Source organism: Ixodes scapularis, unplaced genomic scaffold, assembly GCF_016920785.2.
Source record: "Ixodes scapularis isolate PalLabHiFi unplaced genomic scaffold, ASM1692078v2 PGA_scaffold13__105_contigs__length_92229423, whole genome shotgun sequence".
Taxonomy (NCBI): Eukaryota; Metazoa; Arthropoda; class Arachnida; order Ixodida; family Ixodidae; genus Ixodes; species Ixodes scapularis.
In genome coordinates this window covers 20,926,594-20,947,347 of record NW_024609839.1, presented here as the reverse complement: position 1 = coordinate 20,947,347, position 20,754 = coordinate 20,926,594, and the positions used below count along the sequence as shown (strand labels likewise).

The window sequence follows — 20,754 nt, the reverse complement described above, 5'->3', positions numbered from 1 at the left end:
CCTGCCAAGTTTAGTTGGGCGGTTACGCCGACAGCGACGCCGCAAAACGCGGAAACGGGCGCTAAGAGCTGCGCTAAAAAAACTAAATGCATCAGGTGAAATAAAGAGAAAATTAGAGAAGAAAAAGAAAAGAGAATCTAAGATCAGGTTCTCAGATCCTTTCTTTTGTCCGTTCTCAAATGTTTTGATTTCAAGAAATGTTTATATCTTTATTCATACCCAGAGAACCCCTCCCAGTTTCAGCATGAATGCAATAAATCAATGCAGACTAGACCTTGTAAACTATAATGCACATGAAAATGAATGTTCGCCACATAGTCATGTATGAGCCGGTGGCTCAGATCTCTAAATACATTTGTGTTGAGGAACATTCTTGAATAAAACTTCTAGGCTTCGAATTCGACAGTTTGTATTTCCATAAGGAACACTGTATGGCACTGATTTTTTTTGTGACACATCAGAAACAGCACAGCAGTGTCATCCTTGCCAACCTAACAAGAATTTCTATTTTTTTTTTTTTAGCATGGCATGTGCTATTCTAATGATTATACAGCCTCCTTTAACAAAATTTCCTTTGTAGAGCTTTCTATTGGTTCTTATTTAACTTGCACGACAGATTCGGTACGTACTCGGCATCAACAGTTTTATATATTAATGTAATAGGGAAAGACAAGATGTATGGTCTTGAGTACGGCTCAACAAGCACAGATGTTGAGAAAAGTACTGAAGAAAACTCAAATGTCAAAATAAAAATAAGCTGGAATGTGGATACAATTAAGGACATGGTCATAAATACAGTAGCAGATTCAATATGAAGAATACGTGTTAGACGCACACTCAAAGAAACCTGCTGCATCTATATTCATTCAAATTATTTCGCAGAACCCAGCGCTGCAGTCTCGGGTGCGAGTTCGCTGAATGAGTCCACTGAAAATGAGTGCAGACAGAAAAAGCAGTTTGATCTGCGAAAATGAGCACTACATAGGCAAGTGACATGTCATTGTTACTGTTACAGTGCCGAATGTTTCAAACTGCCAGTCGCATCATTCTGCGAGTTCCATCCATATATTACAGGGTTTGGCTCTTTCGAATGCTTGGCGAGAAAAATGATGAACTGGAAATGTCTAGCGTAGTTCTAGAAAAACTACTTCCAGAGTCCTAACTCAGCATCGTAAAGAATATAAAAAGTTTCTAGAGAGAAGGTTAGTGCAGGAGTTGAATAAACTAAATACTTAGTTTTGCGAAACCATCTTGCCGTAGTAAACGTATAAAGTTCCCCTAGGTAGAGCTAGTCATTACGGATGATTGTGCCCATTGCGTACCATAAAAATTTAATTTGCGACCTACAATATTTACAGTCTCAACCAACTCTGAATAAGTGGAACACTTAGCACTAAAGATTGGTCTCACCATGACTGTCTGCAAACATCCACATAATAATTTCCATAAACCTATGCATTTCAAGAAAATATTTGGAGCGAGCTGTTCAAACTGCCATAACACTTTTTAACACTAATAGAAAGCCTGTAGTGGGCCACAACTTAAGCAGTTTTTCCTTCATTATGAAGGGCAATAACAAATATGTGAACCTTAAAACTAGGCCTGCACTGAATTGCTTTCTTAAGTTGAACGTGCTACGCTCGGTTCAATATATTATCTTTGCAGAGCTGACAATGTGCAAGTTCCCATTTTTTTATATTTCACATCTCCCGGCTGCTGGGTGGGCTAGGTACATAAGATTGATGACACCAACGTAACACAATGATTATTTTAAGAATTTGTTTGGGTATAGCACTAGCGAAGCCATCTGCGGGAAGTTATTTCTGTGACTCCGTCGAACCTACATCCGTGGGCTTTAAGTTCACATGTGAATCATGTCTGCAGACGCCTTTTTGTAATTGGAACTCCATCCAACCCGAGATTTGAATGTTTTTTGCATTTTAGGCTTAGTAGTGCTTTTGCTGTTTCAGTTAAGAATAGGTAAGAATGCTTATTTCGAGTAGCATACCTAACACTTGGTGGCATGAGGACTCCCTTGTCGTGATGCTAATCGAAAGTCACAGGCAGGGAGACACTGTGATGCTCTTGTTGCTGGGATTACCTCCCCCATGGTCCTGGCCGGACCACAGAAGAAGATTGAGTCCAAGCTTGTGGCCACTGGGATCTCCAGATCTTGAGGCAACCAAGTAGCTGGAAATAAAAACAAATCACAATCAAGTACTTGGCAGAGCTACATTAGAATGGCTAGCATATTCTTTCATGATCAGCACATAGATCCTTTTGCTTTTATACTTTGTACTTGTACCTATTAAAAAACTGCTCCTTCACAGCCACAGTCATAGACACACCCCAGGACAAGGCCACACAGGCCTTGAAATGATGGGTACCGAATTAAGGCAAATGATCAAATGCATTCATTTAACCCTCTTTCACCCCAACCTGGGAGATTTCTGTCAAATATTCACATTTAACTCTAAAGACTATATAAAAAAAACCTACTACTGCAATGCAGAGCCGTATAGTGGGAGAGTTTAGCCAGTGGGTGTGGTGACAAAGGTGCCGGAGAGGAGGAAAGGGAGGAGAGCGCCGAAGGAAAGAGAGAGAAGGCAGCAAAAAGGAGACGACCGCTATTTTGACGCAACGCTGTTGGCGCGGAGCACTGCTGAGGCTATGTGTCGTCTGCTACTGGCTTAATTCATTTTTGCCTTTATAAAAGTTTGCGTTTAAACATGGAGAAACTTCTTTCTTTAGGTTTTTAAGCCACCGAGGAATAACACTATATTATTTTATTGCCAGAGCCTGCCAAATAAAAGCAAAGGGCAGGTGTCTGGATAGAAAGTGTTTAGTTGGCGCACCAAGAGGCTAACCAATAAAAATGGGTACCACTCTGCGCAAAATGCCTAAAAAGCGTGCATCTCTACTTGACACTAACAGCGGCACACACTATCTATTTTACTGACGAAAGGGTACTAGATCATTATTTCCAGCTAACTAGTCAAAATAGATATTCTTGCCGACTTGCTTTTTAGGAAAATTTTTAAATTTACAAGAACTATTAAGACAACGGCTAAAAAAAAAGCAATGGCAAAACCAACAATCGAATTCGCCTGCTCTCCAGTAGCACGACATCTATAAAAGGCAGACCTGCAGAATGAACAAGCAGTCTAGAGTATGTCCCATGTATAATTTGTTTTCATGCTGCCAAGCAAGTGCTGGAAAGAGGTTTCACGACATCAACAAAATTTCTTGCAATCAGTTGAGAACAAGTTAGAGCAGTGAACTTGTCCTTGCCCATGGCATAACGTTTTAGTGTTGCCCATGGAAACTCAAATAAATTTGTAAATAAAAACAAAAAAGACTAACCTTCATAAAAAAATCTAACTTTCGCAAAGAAAAGTTATCTTGAACAAAATATGCGGGATACAGTTGTACAGCATCCATTTGTATGCTGAATTAATTTTGAGGCAAATCTGCGACAATGAAAAGAAAGCGCCCGAGTACAATTAAGGGAAAGACAGAAAGGATGCATACCTACAACAAAAAAATTTAGAACGACCACGGGCAGGAACCTCTGGTGAGGCTCTCGGAGTGACTCCCTGCAATGGGCCTGCGCAGACCAGAGAACAAGATCGGTCAGAGCTTGCAGCCATAAGGTGCTTCATACCATGAAGTTCCAGAAGTAGCTGCAATTGGAAGCAAAGTGCATTTCATTTCTCTGCAGAATGGAGAGTTTAATAGCTAGTATGCATTCATAAGGTGATACAGTCACGAATGCAGATTTCTCAATGCAGCACTATATCACCAAATTGTTAACCGTGCCGGGCAACACTAAAAACCGAGAGCATTATTCCAAACTATCTCAGTTTAAAGTTAACCACGGCAGAAGCTGCAAGCCATGTGACCTTCCAGTTGGATGCCATGGTACGTCGAGCTTATAATCATGTGTCACACTGTTTTCGCTGCAATGGCTTGTAGTGTCAAAAGTGGTCCAGCTTAAAGAGATGCAAAGTATAGACGTTTGTGAGTGGGGCCCTGACCTAGTCTTGAGCTACATTGCGAGGAAGGACGTTTCAACCGGGATGTTTGCTGCCTGTATCCACACGACCAGCTTGTGCACAGCGATTGCTCGAGCCGAGTACATGTCCTCGACAGTGCCATTATTTGACAAGCAGTTTTATGAATGTTAAACATGACTGACTTACAGAGAGACTGCATCTCAACGACTAATGACTTGGGATACCCAACTGAATACTGATATATTAACTAAATGCAAAACAATTACCTGGCAGGCATTAAATTTTTCAACAGGGTGGGTCGACTCCGCATTAAGTTGAAGGAGTCCATGCGTCAGGCACGTAGCCAGGATTTTGTTTCAGAGGGGGCCCACTCATGACAAAATGCTGTATGAGGAGAAGGGGGGAGAGGAGGACACATGCAAAATGGAAGATTTCGGAGGGGGAGGGGGAAGGGGGGGCCCGGGCCCGGGCCCCATGGGCCTCCCCCTGGCTACGTGCCTGCGATGCGTAATAGGACAATACAAACAAAAATATGCCTTAGAATTCCTTTTGCACCCCCAAAATGATGTGTTTTTGAAGCTAAGGTACACAATATTCTTGATTCAGAAAGTGCCTCAGCTGTACAAATGCATATGCAGTAAGGGCACTCGCCAAGCCTATTCTCCTCAGCTCTGTGCAGGTTAAGCCAAGTTAGAGTATAGAGGTACACGCTCACTGATAGCATGAGAAAGGCAGGGAGAAGTCTCCGTTGTTCCACCACCAGCCCGTCTGCTACCTTCGATGACATTTCAGCGCCTCATGAGCCTGGAGCAAGCACATCTGTCCAAAGTGAGGTGAAAAGCACAAGCACGTGCTGGAGGACGCCCAGCCATTCTCTTTTTGTCATCGGCTATTCTACATATTTTAGTATGACATATTTTTAAGTGAGAAAAAGTATTGCAAATATGCAGTCCAACTTTGACCATAATACAGAAGTCTGATAAAGATAACAGTTGCCATTCACCATTTTCCAAATAAGTGCTCCCACCTATCGGAACATCTACACATGTGGTGCGTGAGTGAGTTCAGGACTGAGACGCTAGAAAATGAAGCGCTCACAAGGCTTGTCTGGCCCTTCCAACCATGCGGGTACATTCATCGCAAATCCCAGAATTTTAGACAAAATGATTTAGAATAAGCAAATCTTGTCTATGCTCGAGGTAGAACGTTGAATTGTGATTCCCCCAAATTGTGCCAACCATCCTTCAACCTGCGGTACCACCTGCAAATGAACTATGTTGTGCTGCGGCACGCGCCCATGCTGCCTGCTTGAGAAGAAAACCACTGCTCGTGTTGAAGACGACATCCCACAATGTACAGGCAACAATGTTTAACAAACTAAAACAAAATTGATATCATTCAATAGACACAGATAGGCTTACAAAGTGTCGACACCATGATTGTTGTTGTTGGTTTTACTCCTGCATACAAACATAAGTGACTTCCTCTTTCCTCCGATGTACAGTAAAACCCCCTTATCTTCGTGGCCCCTATTTCTTCTCGAATCGGTCACAGAGGACATAATCACAGCCACTGAATTCTGCAAAATCAAAGGCCGCGAAAATTAAAGGTTTGCCAACATTAAAGAGTTTACTGTTCTTCCGTGTGTCACATAATGTTAACATTTCAAGGAGGCTGAAGGTATTGGTTTAAGGAAAAATTGACCTATGAAAAAAAAATGCCCTTTTCCAGGTTAGGCACGCGAGGTTCTTTTGCACTACCTTTAAGGCTTTTCGGCAGAGCTTTTGGTAAAACGGAGTCACAAAAGTAGCTATAATTGGCATCAACTATTTTGTGCTGCATCATAAAGCTAGAGTAGATTCCACAGTGCTTCGGCACAGCGCTGTTTGTTGCGAGAGCATATGTGGTTTATTGTTGCATCCCATTTGCATGATCTAGAGAAACTAGCTCTGACACAGTTGGAGCAGTCCAAAAAAAACAGCCGACTGTGGAAACATTGAGAGATGCACACATGCAAACTGTGCATTTCTTAAAAACGGATTCGAGCAAAGGTAAAAACAATATGTATACATACGGCGGCCATACTTGCCTTTCCCAAGCATGACCACTTTTCCCTCGGTAGCACCATCCAGTAAGCACCAGCAACACGCCCATGAGACGCCACCGACTCATGGATTGAATGACGACCCGCCTGAGGTCTTGGAAGGAGATCCGGAACACTGCTTTAGGCTAGATGTTTTATCTGGTGGGGCAGGGACTAAAAGTAAAAATAAACAAATTTATCTGAAGTGCTACATTCCTATAGCATAAACTCTAGAATAGCAGTATTTTTTTTTTTGAGGTCAGTGATGCATTTTAATTAAACACAAATGGTTGGTTTATAACTTTATATGATGAACCAGCAGCCCCTATTTTCCTTAAGTGTAACGGAGTGTCTAACGTTACGTCCGACGGAACCCGAAATAAAAATTAAAGTTACGCCCAACGTAACTGTCAATCATTCGAGTTGCGTCCGACGTAACCCAAAATAAAAATTAAAGTTACCGTATTTACTCGAAAATAGGTCGAACCCTATTTATTGGATCCACCAAGAACAAAAAAAAAAAAAAAAAAATCAAATATAGGTCGATGTTTTTTTTTTTTTTTTTTTAAGAACAGGGGAAATTTTGGGCAAAAGAAAGAAAAAAACCTTTATTTACATCACTCTCAGCTAAATCACGGGGCGATGCCAAAAACCTCATCACCGTCAGAACTTCTGGACATGTTATCATCGTCCCAAGCTTCGTCAGCTGGGTAGACATCCTCGCAAATTCGCAGCAATACTTCACTGACACCGTTGTAAAATGACGACAGGAAACGAAAGAAGGTGCGAAGCGACGGAAGACAAACTACAAAGACGCAAGCAAAGCCGCCGTGTCGCCATGAGCAACACGCGAGCCGAGCCGCCTCAAGCAACTAACAAAAATAACATTTTTTTTTTTTTTTTTTTGTGCGCGTTTGCGAGGATGGAGGGTAAAGTGCATGGCGCATCGCGTCCTCTCCTTACCCGTTGCCCAGCAAGGGGAACGCTAGAGGCGCGATGTCGAAATCCGACGCGCACCGCGGGCGGCGAGCCATTTCGGCAACCAAAAGCTTTTTGAAACAAGAAGCGGCGCGGCTCTACGGCAACGCCGGCTCGGTGACTCGATAGCTTCATGCCTCCGGTAGGGTCGCGAATGCAGGTGTCGAAATTCTTTAGTCACAATTTCCGAGAAAAAAAAAAAAAAAAGAAAAAGAAGAAAAAAAAAAAGAAAAGGTCGACTTATATTTGAATAAACACGGCAGTCAGCCGCGCGACGAGAGACACATTATGAAAGCGATTGGTGCGAGCGACCGAGGCGATGAGCGACGTTTTCTAGAAGCCCAAGAATTGAGCGGCGCAAGCAGCGAGAGAGAGAAATCTTCGGCGCTCGGCGCCGGCACTCGTAGCTTCTCGCCGTCGCTCGTCTCGTTGATCGCTATTGCTTACATGCCGTTCAGAAAGGCGCTCTAAGTGCTTACCATTGCATTGGGACCAGCCTCGCATCCAACCGTAACCAGTCTTGACTTTTTTTTAAAGCCGCCGAGGTAGAAGTTAACATCGTACATGCATCGTTTTCAAGCATGGCTCCTCGCTCATTGCTCGATTTATATTTTCCGTAAATGACAAACCGCAATGAAGCAAAATTATTCTAGTTCAAAATTGTTACGAACACTTGGCACGCATGCTTACACTGTAGCGCACCTAACGTAATTTAAAAGTAGAACGAAAACGGGACGAGATTCGCTTACCGCTTCACGGAGACAGACGTCTTCGGATCCTAGGCCTCACGGCCGAACTGGGAAGTCGCCTGCGATCCGGCGATCGGACGAGTCGAGCCGGCCTGACACAGGTTGACCACGCCTGGTTGAACTATGAGAGGCGCCGTCGAGTTGAGAGCCAGAGACGCAGTAGAAACGGACCGTAAAACATCTGTCCCCCAAAACGCAGAACGAGCCAGCGATGCCAAAACCGCCAAAACCACTACGTCGCCATCTCCGCGACGACCGGAAGCGTGGAAGCCGGGAAGTCAGAAAAGGCGCGACAGCGGAAGCCACTGGGCGGAAGCTTTACGTTTCGGTTTCGCTTTTCTCCGACGCCGGGTTTGCGGCTGGTAGCGACGACGCGAGGGGCCACGAAAAGACGCCGAGTTGGCCGAGTACGAGTCACGGCCTACGATACGAGCAACGGGCCGTTTGCCGCTGTCGACCGGCGATGCGGTATCCGCGGCTTGGTGTCACGATCGGTTTGTTGCCGTGCACGCTGACTCAAAGCTCGAAGTTACGCAGTTCCGTTCCGGCACCAGCCGCACCACGTTTTCCGGTGCATCGCACGTGGAGGCCTTTCGACGCATTTAGTGACCGTAAAGATGGTGCCCGCTGTCTTCGGTGCTGTAGAAGAAGTTGCGAGACGGAAGAAGCATCGAAACCAAGGCGTTTAGGACTCCAGGCCGGGCCGCCGGTTCACTCTGAACGAGAGGCGACATGTGTGCGCACGCTTTGAGGAAGCCTCCGCGTTTCGCCGCGCCAGAACTCGCCGATCGCGACCGTACCCCGAGTCCGAGAGGCTCTTGCGCAGCCGGGAACGGCACCGAGGTAGGAGCTGCTCGTTCTGCGCTACTATGCAGTGCTCAACAGTGCTCGGGGCTCTCGGTGTCGTTCGTGCTTGCACCGATGTCTTTGTGACCCCTTCGGACACGCAAGTCATACTTCGCAAAGGTTTGGACGGGGCCGCCCACACCGAGCAGCTCCGCTATATTCTGCTTAGTTATGATCACAATAAAAGCTTGCGTTTGTTCTCGGGAAAAAAATTGCGGGACCGCTCTCCGCGCCGCCGACGAGATTGGCCGCCTCCATGTTCTCAGCTGTTCACTCGCTCCCGCAGCGAGCGCCTTCCGATAATCCTCCCCGTTCCAAAATGCGATCCGATCTCCGTTTACATGGGCTGAATGAATGCGCACTCGACATCTCGATCCACCTCTGTCTAGCGACTTTAATGCGATCGCTTTGCGCATTATGCCGTTTACATGACCGCATATGGAATGCGGCAACTAAATTCAATACGACTAAGTCGCATTCGTGTAAACGCGGCTTATGTTCTTTTTCGACATGTATGGTGTATGTAACGATACCGGTGGTAAACGATGGACGTTATGTTGGAAGATAGCGGTCGTCTTTCTGCATGTATGATTTGGATATAACGGTGGTGGTGTGGTATAAGCGTTTTTTGTTGGAAAGATGGCAATCGGCTACGTCATCGGCCGCAAAATCATACCAGCACACCGAATCATATCGGCAAGCAAACTGGCTGCCAGTATAGACAGACCCGGAGCCATAGCGGTGCCGGTATCTCCAGTTATGCAGAAAGCCGAACCAAACTAGCTGCATACATAATAACAAGAAAGTATGTTGGTGTCATACCCGAACTGTACAAGCAGCAGGTTTGTTTCTTGTACGTTTTTCCAATAGGGTAAGATCAATATGGCACAAACATTCATCGATGAATTGGACGAAAGATTATTAAGCCCCATAATTAAATATACAGCAGATGACAGGAACAAAGCGAAGCAGTATTTATTTTTATCTATGAATAACATTACTGAAATTGAATTACAAGCTGATAACTTAGTTATAGTTGCAGATAATTTCGAAAAAATGGCCACAGGTAATAGGAGAGAGTCCTTATTTTGGGCTTTATTCCATCCCGCGGCATCTTTAGTTCGAGAGAAATTTGATTATAAAATTCTCAGTCCTAGAGTAATTGATTTTCTTAAGGACTATTAGGTTATTTTGAAAAATTGTTATCCATTTTAAATGCAAAAAACGACGTAATTCCTTACGCACATTACGATTGGAGAATACGTCAACATTGGTATGGTGATATATGGTTGTCCTACGTGAGAAATGCAATCATCTATACAGATTGGAACATAATGTATAGAAATATAGACACAGTTTCCTCGAGCCTTGGAAGTCTGGAAAAAATGGTCAATGAACTCAAATCTACACCTTATTTACTGGACGCTTCCATAAAAAGTAGTATACTCGTATATCTTAATCTACTTACATTCAACGAAATTGCAGCATCAGATCCAGAATTACTGACCATACTGCATGGCACCTATACGAAGTTGGATGGTTTGGAAGAAGCCGAAGGATTAAACGATTCACTCTTTGCCTGGTCAATTAAGCCTGGTAACACGGCAACTAAGTTTAGACGTATTATAAATGGCGTTAATAATAGAACAATATTAAACGATCAAAATATGAATAATTATCAAAGATATGGATCTAGAGACAAAATAATTGTACAAGCTCCACGATACATATTTATACCTAGAGCGAAAAAACCTAAAACGTTCAATAAAAAAATATATTATCGGCGGTTCAATAGCTGCTGCATCTTTAATCGTACTCTTAGGTTGTGCGTATAAGCATTCTCGCAAACGTACACGTCAGACACCTCCTCCGGCCGCTACTAGGTCACTTCGCATTGATAATAACTATGTTTAAACAATTGTTTCGCTTCGCTCAATCACCAATTACTTATCAGGACGATGTGGCTTTGAAGAAATTTTTTACGATAGACCCACGCGCAATTATTGTACGAGAAGTTTTGAAAGATCCCAATAAGGTAGTAGATTTTGAATATTTACTTAGGGATAATAATGATGCAAATTTATTGGTTCGCATTTTGAGGAATGCTGGCCAGTATTTAACAACAGCAAAAACAAGTACAAAGAAATTGATTTAAAATATTCTTTTATTTTTTTTCATCTTCCTTAAATTTTTTAATAGCTGCATCTTCGTCGTCGTCGTCGGTGTAGGCAAGTGGTTTTCTTTTCTTCTTCTTCCTCCGAAGTAGTGGTGACGAAGAATCTTCACTTTCTTCTTCAGTGGTGTAACACGACTCTGCATCTATATCCTTAATATAGTCATCTTTATGAAGTATCGATGAATCTTCTGAAATAAAATACCCTTCATGAATAAATTCTTTGTACAATGATGATTGTGAAAAGCCATCACTCGAGGAAGTGGAAGAGTCATCAGCATATTTTATGAGACGGTCCATGACATTTTTTTTTCAATTCTTTACAATCCCAAAAACTTATGATTCAAAATAGAGTAGACTGGGTTCTTTTTAAACTTCATAATCCATATCTGCGTCGAATGATCTTTGCTTCCATTTACTTCTGGATGTGTTTTCTGGACGAATGACTGGTCTCGGAGTGCCTGTAAAAAACAAATAAAAGTTATAAATGCATTCTAGCAATAAATAATATATAAACTTACATAAATCCACGTCATCGAAGTTGAATTGCTCCTCATCTCCATTGCCGAGAACTGGTAAATCACACTCTGTAAAAATACAATTAAACCCTTTAAACATATAAATATTTATAAATATACAGTTTGCGAACTTACGCATTATAACATCTTGTAACGTGAGTGGGTTGTTCCAATTTTCATCTTGAAGTGGAGTACTCGGACTGTTTATTAGATGATTGTTCTCTTGCGATGTGTCCTGATGTTCACAGCTCACGTGGTCTTCCCCAGCAGCAACAAACTGTTCATCAGTCTTTTCATCGTCTTTGCCATTTTGAATAACATGGGTTTCGTCATGAGTAAAAGACTCTACATTTTCATTGGCTTTATGATAGCATTGGCTTATAGGCTCTCCCTCCTTGGGGGTTACAATTTCCTTTTCATTGTCTTTGTATTCGTATTCTCCAACTTGGGGAACCGAAGTCTTTTCTTGGTTGCCATAGTCTATTGCATTATCAACACTTGGCTGAATACATTCATATCCCCTTTCAGTTTCTTGTTCGTTGAACAATTGCGGGGGATTTGAAGCCACGCATTCTGCAATTTAAAAGGAATGTTAGACTAAGCACTCTGTATTAGAAAAAGAAAAATGGCAAATACCTTGATGCTCTTCAGAAAGTCCTGTATTAGAAAACAAAAAAAAATTGTATTAATAAAAATATAAAATTCTCTAATTTAATTTACTTACGACGCGAGGAAGATGCTGCGTTTTCGAGTGTCTCTAGCCAGTGGTCTTCGTCTTGAACGGTCGCTGCAGCCACCGCCAAAGTTTCGCCACTACTCCACGGATTGATGGAGTCGGCAAGTTTTGCTATCTGCGCGATCTTGTCGTTATTTTTAGTTCTTTCTCGAAATGCGTCCACAGACGGCCCCATGTTAGAAATTACATTTACCGAATTGAATACAGCACTCAAACATTGCTTCGACCACATCTGAATAAGCGATTCGGTTAAATCAACGTTAGTTTTTTCAAAGACTCTAAGCAGAGATCCAAAAACTTTGGTGAACATCTGAGGAGAGATATTTGACTGCAAAGTTAACATCTTCCCCGCAGTTGTAAAAATTTGCCAAGTGAAACACGAAAATCTTTTTGGAACGAACACTGGTTTTAGGAATCGGTGTCGTGTGGCGACTGACGTGGTAAAAGCCAATGGCTGTCTTTTTGCCATCGTTCTTGTTTTTGATGTTATCGGTCATCGAACCAGAATTTACGTCCTTGATAGACGGGATGTTATGTCTAAGCATGAAAAGTTGTGAATTGGGACGAAGCTTACAGTTGTAGGGATCCAGGATAGAACGCAGACGCATATAGAATTCACGAATAACGTTCTCGTTCAAGCATTCGATAATGAAAGTCACGTTCATTGGGTCGTCGTATTTGATCACATAGTAAGTTAAATAAAGAAAAAAAGACGACTCCAGCATAGAGGTTTTCTGTTGGTTTCCTTGCGTCATACAAGAAAAAAACAACCCCGACAGGAATTCTCGCACCTCATGCCAATCGGCGCTCAAATCCCCCCTTCCACACCAACCGCGTACGCTTGTGGTTGTTCCATCATGCTTGGGTAAGAGCAGAGTCTGTCAATTATACCCTTCTTTTTAATCATTTGACCTTTCTGTTGGACGGCGTATTTCGCTACACTATCCCACAAGTCGTAGTCAGACACGAATTGTGGAAGTTTGCTGACATTCTTAATGGTCTGAACTACTCGATTAACCATGACATCCCGCTTCTTTGGTGGTGTGTCAACGGGCTCGGCATAGATACTTTTCTTGACTTCCTGAGAAATTAATGCAGGTAACAAAAAATACTTCAGTAATGCGGTTTGAGAAATTGTTGATTTTATTCCTTTAGTTAAGGTGTATGGGTACGGATAGTACAATGTTGATGTATATTGGTTGAACATGTTAAATTGAACAACCCACGAGTTATGTTGTTGTGTCAATTGACGAAGTAGAAAAGGCTGTAGCGCGTTCTACCTTCTCAAGAGCACGTTATCACCAGCGTGCTGGTAGTAGAGGTTAGTTCTTTTGGAGTCTTTCGTTAGAGGAATGAACAGTTCGACATCTAATTTATCGATGCTTGTTCGGAGTAATCGTATCAAATCCATGGCTACAAGTCTCTCCTGGATTCCTTTGATTACAGTATAATCCATGTAAGGAAGATAATCAGCTCGGCAAATATCCATCTCCAAGTCATGAACTGCATAGAATACAGTCATATGTATTAGCACCTTTATCAGATTAGGTGGCAATGCAAGTTTGAATGTTAAGACATCCCAATTTGGTGGCAAATCTTCATAAATGGGTAAAATTCCACCCACTTGAACTGCGCTTCTGGTAGCAATTCTTTTCGATCGCATCAAATCGTAAACTTTTTTCTCATCGAGATCTTCATAATTCAGCTTATTTACCCTTTGCCATTTCCGTGAACTGCGAGTAGGACGAGAAGGCTCTGGCGATGGCTGCAGCGACGGTACTTGTGGTGGTTGTGGTGGTGACTGCACTATGTCGACGGGACCATGCATCACGGCATCGGTGTCAACCAACCTGCGCTTCTTCCGTTCTTTCATTGGAAGTCCCATACACAGCGGTGTATGAATGTTTCAGTAAATAAATCTTCTTATATAGTAGTGTCGCTCCTCACTGAACGGATGCTCAGTCGTGACCTCCAAACTCCTTATATAGGCAAACAGTACGCCTTAGATGCACTGCATCCTGGCGAGAAGATTGACTCGTCCGTCTTTCCCCCACCAACCATTCTCTCTTTCCACTTCCCCTTCCTTCGAGGTCTTTTTTACTTTCTATTTATCCCTTTTAGACTTTCTCCTCGTTGACACATGCAAACAGTTTCTCAAGGACCCTCTGACCCCCCCCACCCCCACATTTCACTCTCCTTCTCAGTAGGGGTTGGGTGAGAGTGGTCTCTTGGAGGGGGACATGGCTCGAGTTTTCTTGGTAAAAGTGGAAAAAAACCAGTAGAAGGCGTGGTGGTTAGAGGTGGTTGACTCTAATAAATGACAAATATTTTTCCTTGTTTTTCTGTACGTGTTTATTGTTCTGTCAAAGTAGCATTGTTAAATGATATACTACATCCATACCGGGTCTATCTTCAACACTTTTCTTCATGAGAGATTTTAAAAGGTGAACGACATTGTGTGAAAATTCCTTCTGCCTTGCAAGAAACAATGGTATCTTCTCTAAAGTTTCGAAATGCTTAATGTCTTTTGTCGACTTAAAAGGACTTCGATTTAACAATAACTTTAGCAGTATAACACCCAGAGTCCACAGAATTGTGCCTTCTGGGCAATAGATTTGCTCCTTAAACCATTCCGGTGGTGCGTATAATGGTGTGCCGGCATACGTTCGTCTATGTCTTTTGGAACATTCTATAGCAAAATCGAAATCTAAAATTTTTATAGACATGTCTTCTTTATTAATTAGAATATTTTCTTCCTTCAAGTCACAATGAACGAGTCCACAGCGTAGCCAACAGACGTAATTAATTTGTACTAAACGTTTAAATAGGAGAATTACTTGATTCTGACTCAAGGTGTTAGTCTTCAAATAATTATATAAAGATATAGTCTTTATAGATTTTTCCATAATTAAAACGTATCCATTGCCCAACTTGAACCAATCGTACAATTTTATAGTTCCATGTATCTCTTTAACTCTCATCAACATGTGTATTTCCATGGGTATCTCAGAGTTGTATGCTTTCGAAGTGTGCCACCTCCAGACATCCTTCACAAGCACGTATTTCAAGGCAATGGGTGTATTGTCACTTAGACGAACACCAGCATACACGGCGCCAAATCCACCTTCACCGAGTTTACTCGTGATGGAGACGTCGTAACCTTTGCGTAATAGTGCGTATTCAAATGGAGTTAACATTTATTTTTTTTTGATGAAAGAGTTCATATGCTTTAAGTATTTTTTTGAGACGAATAAATCTTGTAAAGGATTTTTTTGAACGACGTTTTCTGTTATATTGCGTTCTAGAACCACGTTTTGTAAATGTGCATTGTTTAAGAGTTCGTTCACTTCACCACCAGTTTTGCTCATAGAATATATGATACGTATTTGATGGTGAATACCAATTACATTAGGTAAGAATGACATATTATGTTCTCTCTTCTTCTTAATAATGAACTGTGCTAACAATATTTGTAAATAACCAATTACTAAAATCTACGAGAACTCTGATGTCCTCTGGGTTTATTTTGTCGTCAAGAACTATCCCTTTTAACAAAACTTTATCCAAAGCCAACATGAAATCTTTATACTTTTCTTCGACGTTATTGTGAATATTTATTAGCGGAATCACACGATCGCGTAGTATAAGTGATAATTCTGAAATCACCTGACGAAGTTCGGCAGAGACGTGAAACGCATAATCCTCGTGCACATTTAAAACGGTAACTAAACTCATATTAAGACGGTTTTATTTATAACGATTTTTTTGTTTGAGAATAAAAAAAAGAATGGAAGTGGAGTACGATCTTTTAGGGAAGGGATCAACGGCAAAAGTGTTTAGAGTATGGCTAGGAGAAGGAAATAGCATAATTTTAAAAATCAGCAACAAGTGCCAGTCCATCGTTCATGCGGAATATGATATACTAAAATTAATTTCACAACGCGTTCGTATAGGTATTTCAATTTGTCTAAAGAAATGGAACTATAATAAATATGCCTGTTTAGCTTTTGTAGACACGAATAGCACGTCATTGTTCAAAGTATTACGCGATTCAGAAAAATCTTTAGACATTAGATACATATTTCGACAAGTTTTCACCATACTTTACAAAGTAGTAAAAGAATGTGAAGTTTACCACTGCGATATCAAGTCTCAGAACATCGTAATAGACGAAAAAATGAATTGTACAATTATAGATTGGACGGACGTTCATCACAGCAAGAAAAAAGTAACGTGTTTTAAAAGCACCTTGCATTACGCATCTCCAGAAGCAGTGGCAATGTATTTTGGACATCGAACGTCGTACAATGAAGAGTTACTCATGACTTGGAGTTTGGGAATATTACTGTATGAAATGTATTTCACCGAACTCCCTTTTTTAGACTTTGACACGGCGGATATAATTGCTGCAGGCGTCGGTAATTTAGACGCCATTGATCGAATTGAAAAATATCTCGTCAGTAAATTGTACGACGCACCTGTAGACATTGCTAATCTCATATGGAATTGTCTCAGTTCCATGTGTAGATACAGATACTAATTGAAAGACATAGAGAAATATATCGATACAGAATTTTAATAAACATTTTATTTTAACAAAGAATTCACGCAATAGTGCATACTCTTTGTTTGTGTGCGTCTTACTAGACCTAGACCTCCGTCGATGTCTACAAAGAAGTCTGTATCATTGGCATGTAGCGGCATCCCGACGTCAAAATCTACACATTTGGAAACTATGTCTGCCTTATCGTTTATGTAATACGGGATACCAAATGTGGTGAAAAATTGACTCGAAACGTATTTGACGGCACCGCCCACATTACACACAGGTGGATAAACGAAGTCTTCGTGATCGGCGTCCAATATGAAAAAAAGTCTCTTTCACAGCCAATCCGTCCAGAGTAAATTGAACCGACCGACGCCAATAACCACCTTCGCCGGTGCAAACAATGGAGCGCACCATATTTTCTATCGAACTACAAGACATGATAAACTGTTGTACTCGACGAAGACCGTCCCATAAGTTATCAGATAACCAAGCGCAAGAAACGTCGCCACCGATGCTGCTATCGTCACCGCCGAAAACACAGACTCCTACGTCTTTACACATCTTTGCAAAGTTTCTGGCGTAGAAATTCACCACCGCATTCCTATGCATCCAATGGCTTGTAAAACGTGAACTGGTGTAGCTTTGGCTCCGGAATTCACCATCACGGACAAGGTGTCTCTTTCGTCTAAAATATTCATGACGCGGGAAGATTTTGTTATGGAGGAAACAGTATTGATTGAGAAAATACTTAACGTCAAATTACCCACTTTATTCGAAGGTCCCGGCCAAAATATCTGTTCGATCGTGGTGAAAAATGAAGGTACAATCATGGCTTCACTCAAATACAAAATATGTAAAGATGCGATAAGAGATCCGTCTACTAATAGAATATTGCACACATATGACGGACAAAGTGATTTCGATGTAGCAATACTTCGTTTCTGGAAAAACAACCCAAAAAAGAACGTAAACATTTCGAAAGAAATTCACATTCCATTTTTCCTCATCGGTAATCGAAATAAAGAAAATATTTTGGCAAAATATATCAGTTACAGACTCATCGACACTATAGATCAAGCGACCGTATTTTGGAAAAAGGATGTTTACCAAGGACAAAGAAATTCAGCTTTTGGCGATTTTGAAACGAACTATTAATGGTAGTATCACAAGTCAATTTTCAGATTCTGCATTAAACTATCATTATATTTTAAGTAATTTATTTCCAAAACAGGATTGAAATTTGAAGAAAAAGCACGTTCATCCGCTAAGATTCGATTTTATGTGCAAGATAAATACTTTGAAAGAAGGAGAGGTAGTATCGCCTGCCATCGAGTACAACGGTCCTTACCACTATTATCAAAGACGAATTAAATGGCGTAAAACTCTATTACTAAACAACGACTGATTAAAACGTATCTGGTGCCGAGCTAGTAAGGTGAAGTTGATATGCATTTCACCAGCCTCTCCTCTTACGGATCGTTACATTAATTTTAGAATAAATTCATGTTTAAATCCCCTCGGAGAATTTGCATGCGAGGGAAGCATACAGTCATCTCATAGTGCTTCGACCTTAACTACAGCCTTGTCGAAAGTTGACCTCAAAACGTCCAGTTGGAAAGTCCATATAACGAGAGACGACGACGTGTGCATCGTTTGCTTAGTCGAATAATCTTTAAACTTGGAGAGTTGTTAGTGCGAACACCCTGGAATGCAAATGGGTATAAAATTGCTTCCTTTAGACTACCCGAGAAAATTTTACGTAGTATGCTGGAGAACAGAATCCACTGTTTCGAGTAACAAAATATTATTCAAATTAACTTACCTGCATTTATCTTGACTGGAAAAAATCTCGTTCAATATTTAAGTTGTAGAATTATCGACCAAGTGGACGATATTTGTCTCTACGCACGCCACGATTGTGATCAATATTTTCACACAAAGACTATCAGTCAATGTGTTGCGGAGAAAAGAAAAAGTAATACAAAACGACAGATTTTTATTCACTACTATTACTATAGTAAACATATATTTTCGTAGAGCTTAAGGCAAACTTTTCAAAACGAATGATGTCCAAAGGATTCGTACCTAGTACAGACATTTCTAATAAAGACTGTACTTTAAGAAAATTTGCCAGTTCTTCGACTGCGATATCAGACTCTCCAGTCTGACAACATTCAACCAAGTTCAGTTGTAACTTGTAGGGCAAGTTGCGCACTCCATACTGTATCACACGTCTGTTATTTTCAGAAAAGTCATCAAAGTGGATTGCTTCAGTCACTTTCCTGAGCAAACAACCGTTGTAGAACTGGTTGGGCCTGATGCAATTTGGAACAGTGTTCATAAGCACAACATCGTCCCAGAATGGCACCGTTAGCTGTTAAAAAACGTCTCTTTCTGTGTTCCCAATGGATAAGAGTCTCTTGTCGATACACCAATTTTCACAATTTGGGAAACTTACAATCGAGAAGCCGGTTGGACGCATGTTGTAGAAATCGGCGTTGATGAAGAGGCTGACCCAGTCGTCGGAGATGATGGTCTGGATGGTTTCTTTCCAACATTGGACACAGCCAATCGCCACTTGATACAAAGACGGTGCTTGTTCTCTGCGGGTGTCTCCATTTTCTATCTTTTTCAAAGTGGTGTCAACATACTTATCAACGACGTAGGATACGTCTGGTAAATTATTTACATTCAAGTCTTCTAAGGTAGGAGCTTCTTCTAAACCGTTGTCACACAGCTCCATCACTTTCTTTATATAATTATCGACAAAGGCTCGCAATTGCAACTGATCGTTCATGGTATCGGGGATTGCTTGGTTTATTGCCTTCTGGCCGGAGGTAGGCTGCTGCTCCGAGTCTTTATACCACCCTCCTTTCCACACTCGCTCGTCTCATATCTCCACCCCCTCATAGGATACGCTCCTCCCACCCCACCAATGGCATTGAGTGGAGAGGGGGGATTCTCTCTAGTTACAGGCGTGGTTGTGCACGTAGACGGCTTCTGGTGAAATGGAAAAATTTCGGAAGCGTATTATCTTCGAAGAATCTTCCCCGATGACTGCCATTTCCCATTTCACTGTTGTTACAAAGAAGAGCTTGAGTTGTTCCACGGCCGTGTCGTATTCTTGATGTGTACAGCAGTCAATTAAAGTTTTTTGAAGCTCGTAAGTTAAATTATATAGTCCATAATTTAGATATTTGCGGAATGTTTGGCTATATTGTCTAAAATCAAATTTACCAGACACTTCGCGTAATATGCAACCATTCAGAAATAAATGCGGTTTCACACATTTACCCAGTGTTTCTATTATAATTTCGCGATTGCAGGTGTTTGGGATGCTAAAATTTAATGCGTTTGGAGTGTCACCCAATGATAAAATTCGATTATCTATGATCCAATTTTCACAATTTGGTAATGACACGATGGAAAATCCAGATTCTTGTATTTGGCGGTCGTCCTGGTCTTGCACCTCCGTCACGTTCACACAAGTTGGACGCACAAAGTCTTTCCACAATTCGATGCATCCAGATATGATTGAATATAAAGAAGGTGCATGCACCCAAATATCAGCTCCAGTAGCTATAGAGGATAAAATATTTTGTATAAAGTGACGAACTCGTAGCGTAGGCAATCTAAATAAATTTACATCCAAGTCGTTGAAATTTGGTACTTCACCCAGTCCTTGCTCGCAGATGTTGCTACAATGCTCTACGTAGGTTGTAGCAAAGTCGTGGAGTTCGTCGTAGCAGCCTTCCATGGTTCGTGTCTGCGAGGGCAAAGTACCGAGTCCAATTTATATAGTGAGTCAAACACAACACCCTTGTGTATGATTCGTCCCCATTGGGCGTCTTTCATCACAATGTCGACCACGACTGCTCCCCCAAGGGGCGTGTTTCACTGGGAAAAGTTTAAAAAACCTAGGTACATTGCATCTGGTGCCTTCAGTCGCGTCTACTCCGCAATTCACATTCAAACGAATAAGCCTGTGGTTGTCAAGTATGGACTCGTCGAGCACATGCAAGAAGATTGGGACGAATCCAGTGATATATCGATTCCTTCGGAAGTGAAAGTGAATGACCTATCCGCATATGCCTATCTGTTTTTCG

At 41.6% G+C, this 20,754-nt stretch overlaps 1 protein-coding gene across 1 annotated transcript; it reads right to left on the bottom strand.

The window, feature by feature from the left end:
* Positions 1–14,462: 14,462 nt before the first annotated feature.
* On the bottom strand, positions 14,463–15,296 carry LOC115329766 (serine/threonine-protein kinase prk-2-like). Its single transcript, XM_029991431.2, has one exon. The coding sequence runs from the start codon at positions 15,294–15,296 to the stop codon at positions 14,463–14,465; it is 834 nt and encodes a 277-aa protein (XP_029847291.2).
* Positions 15,297–20,754: the final 5,458 nt, after the last annotated feature.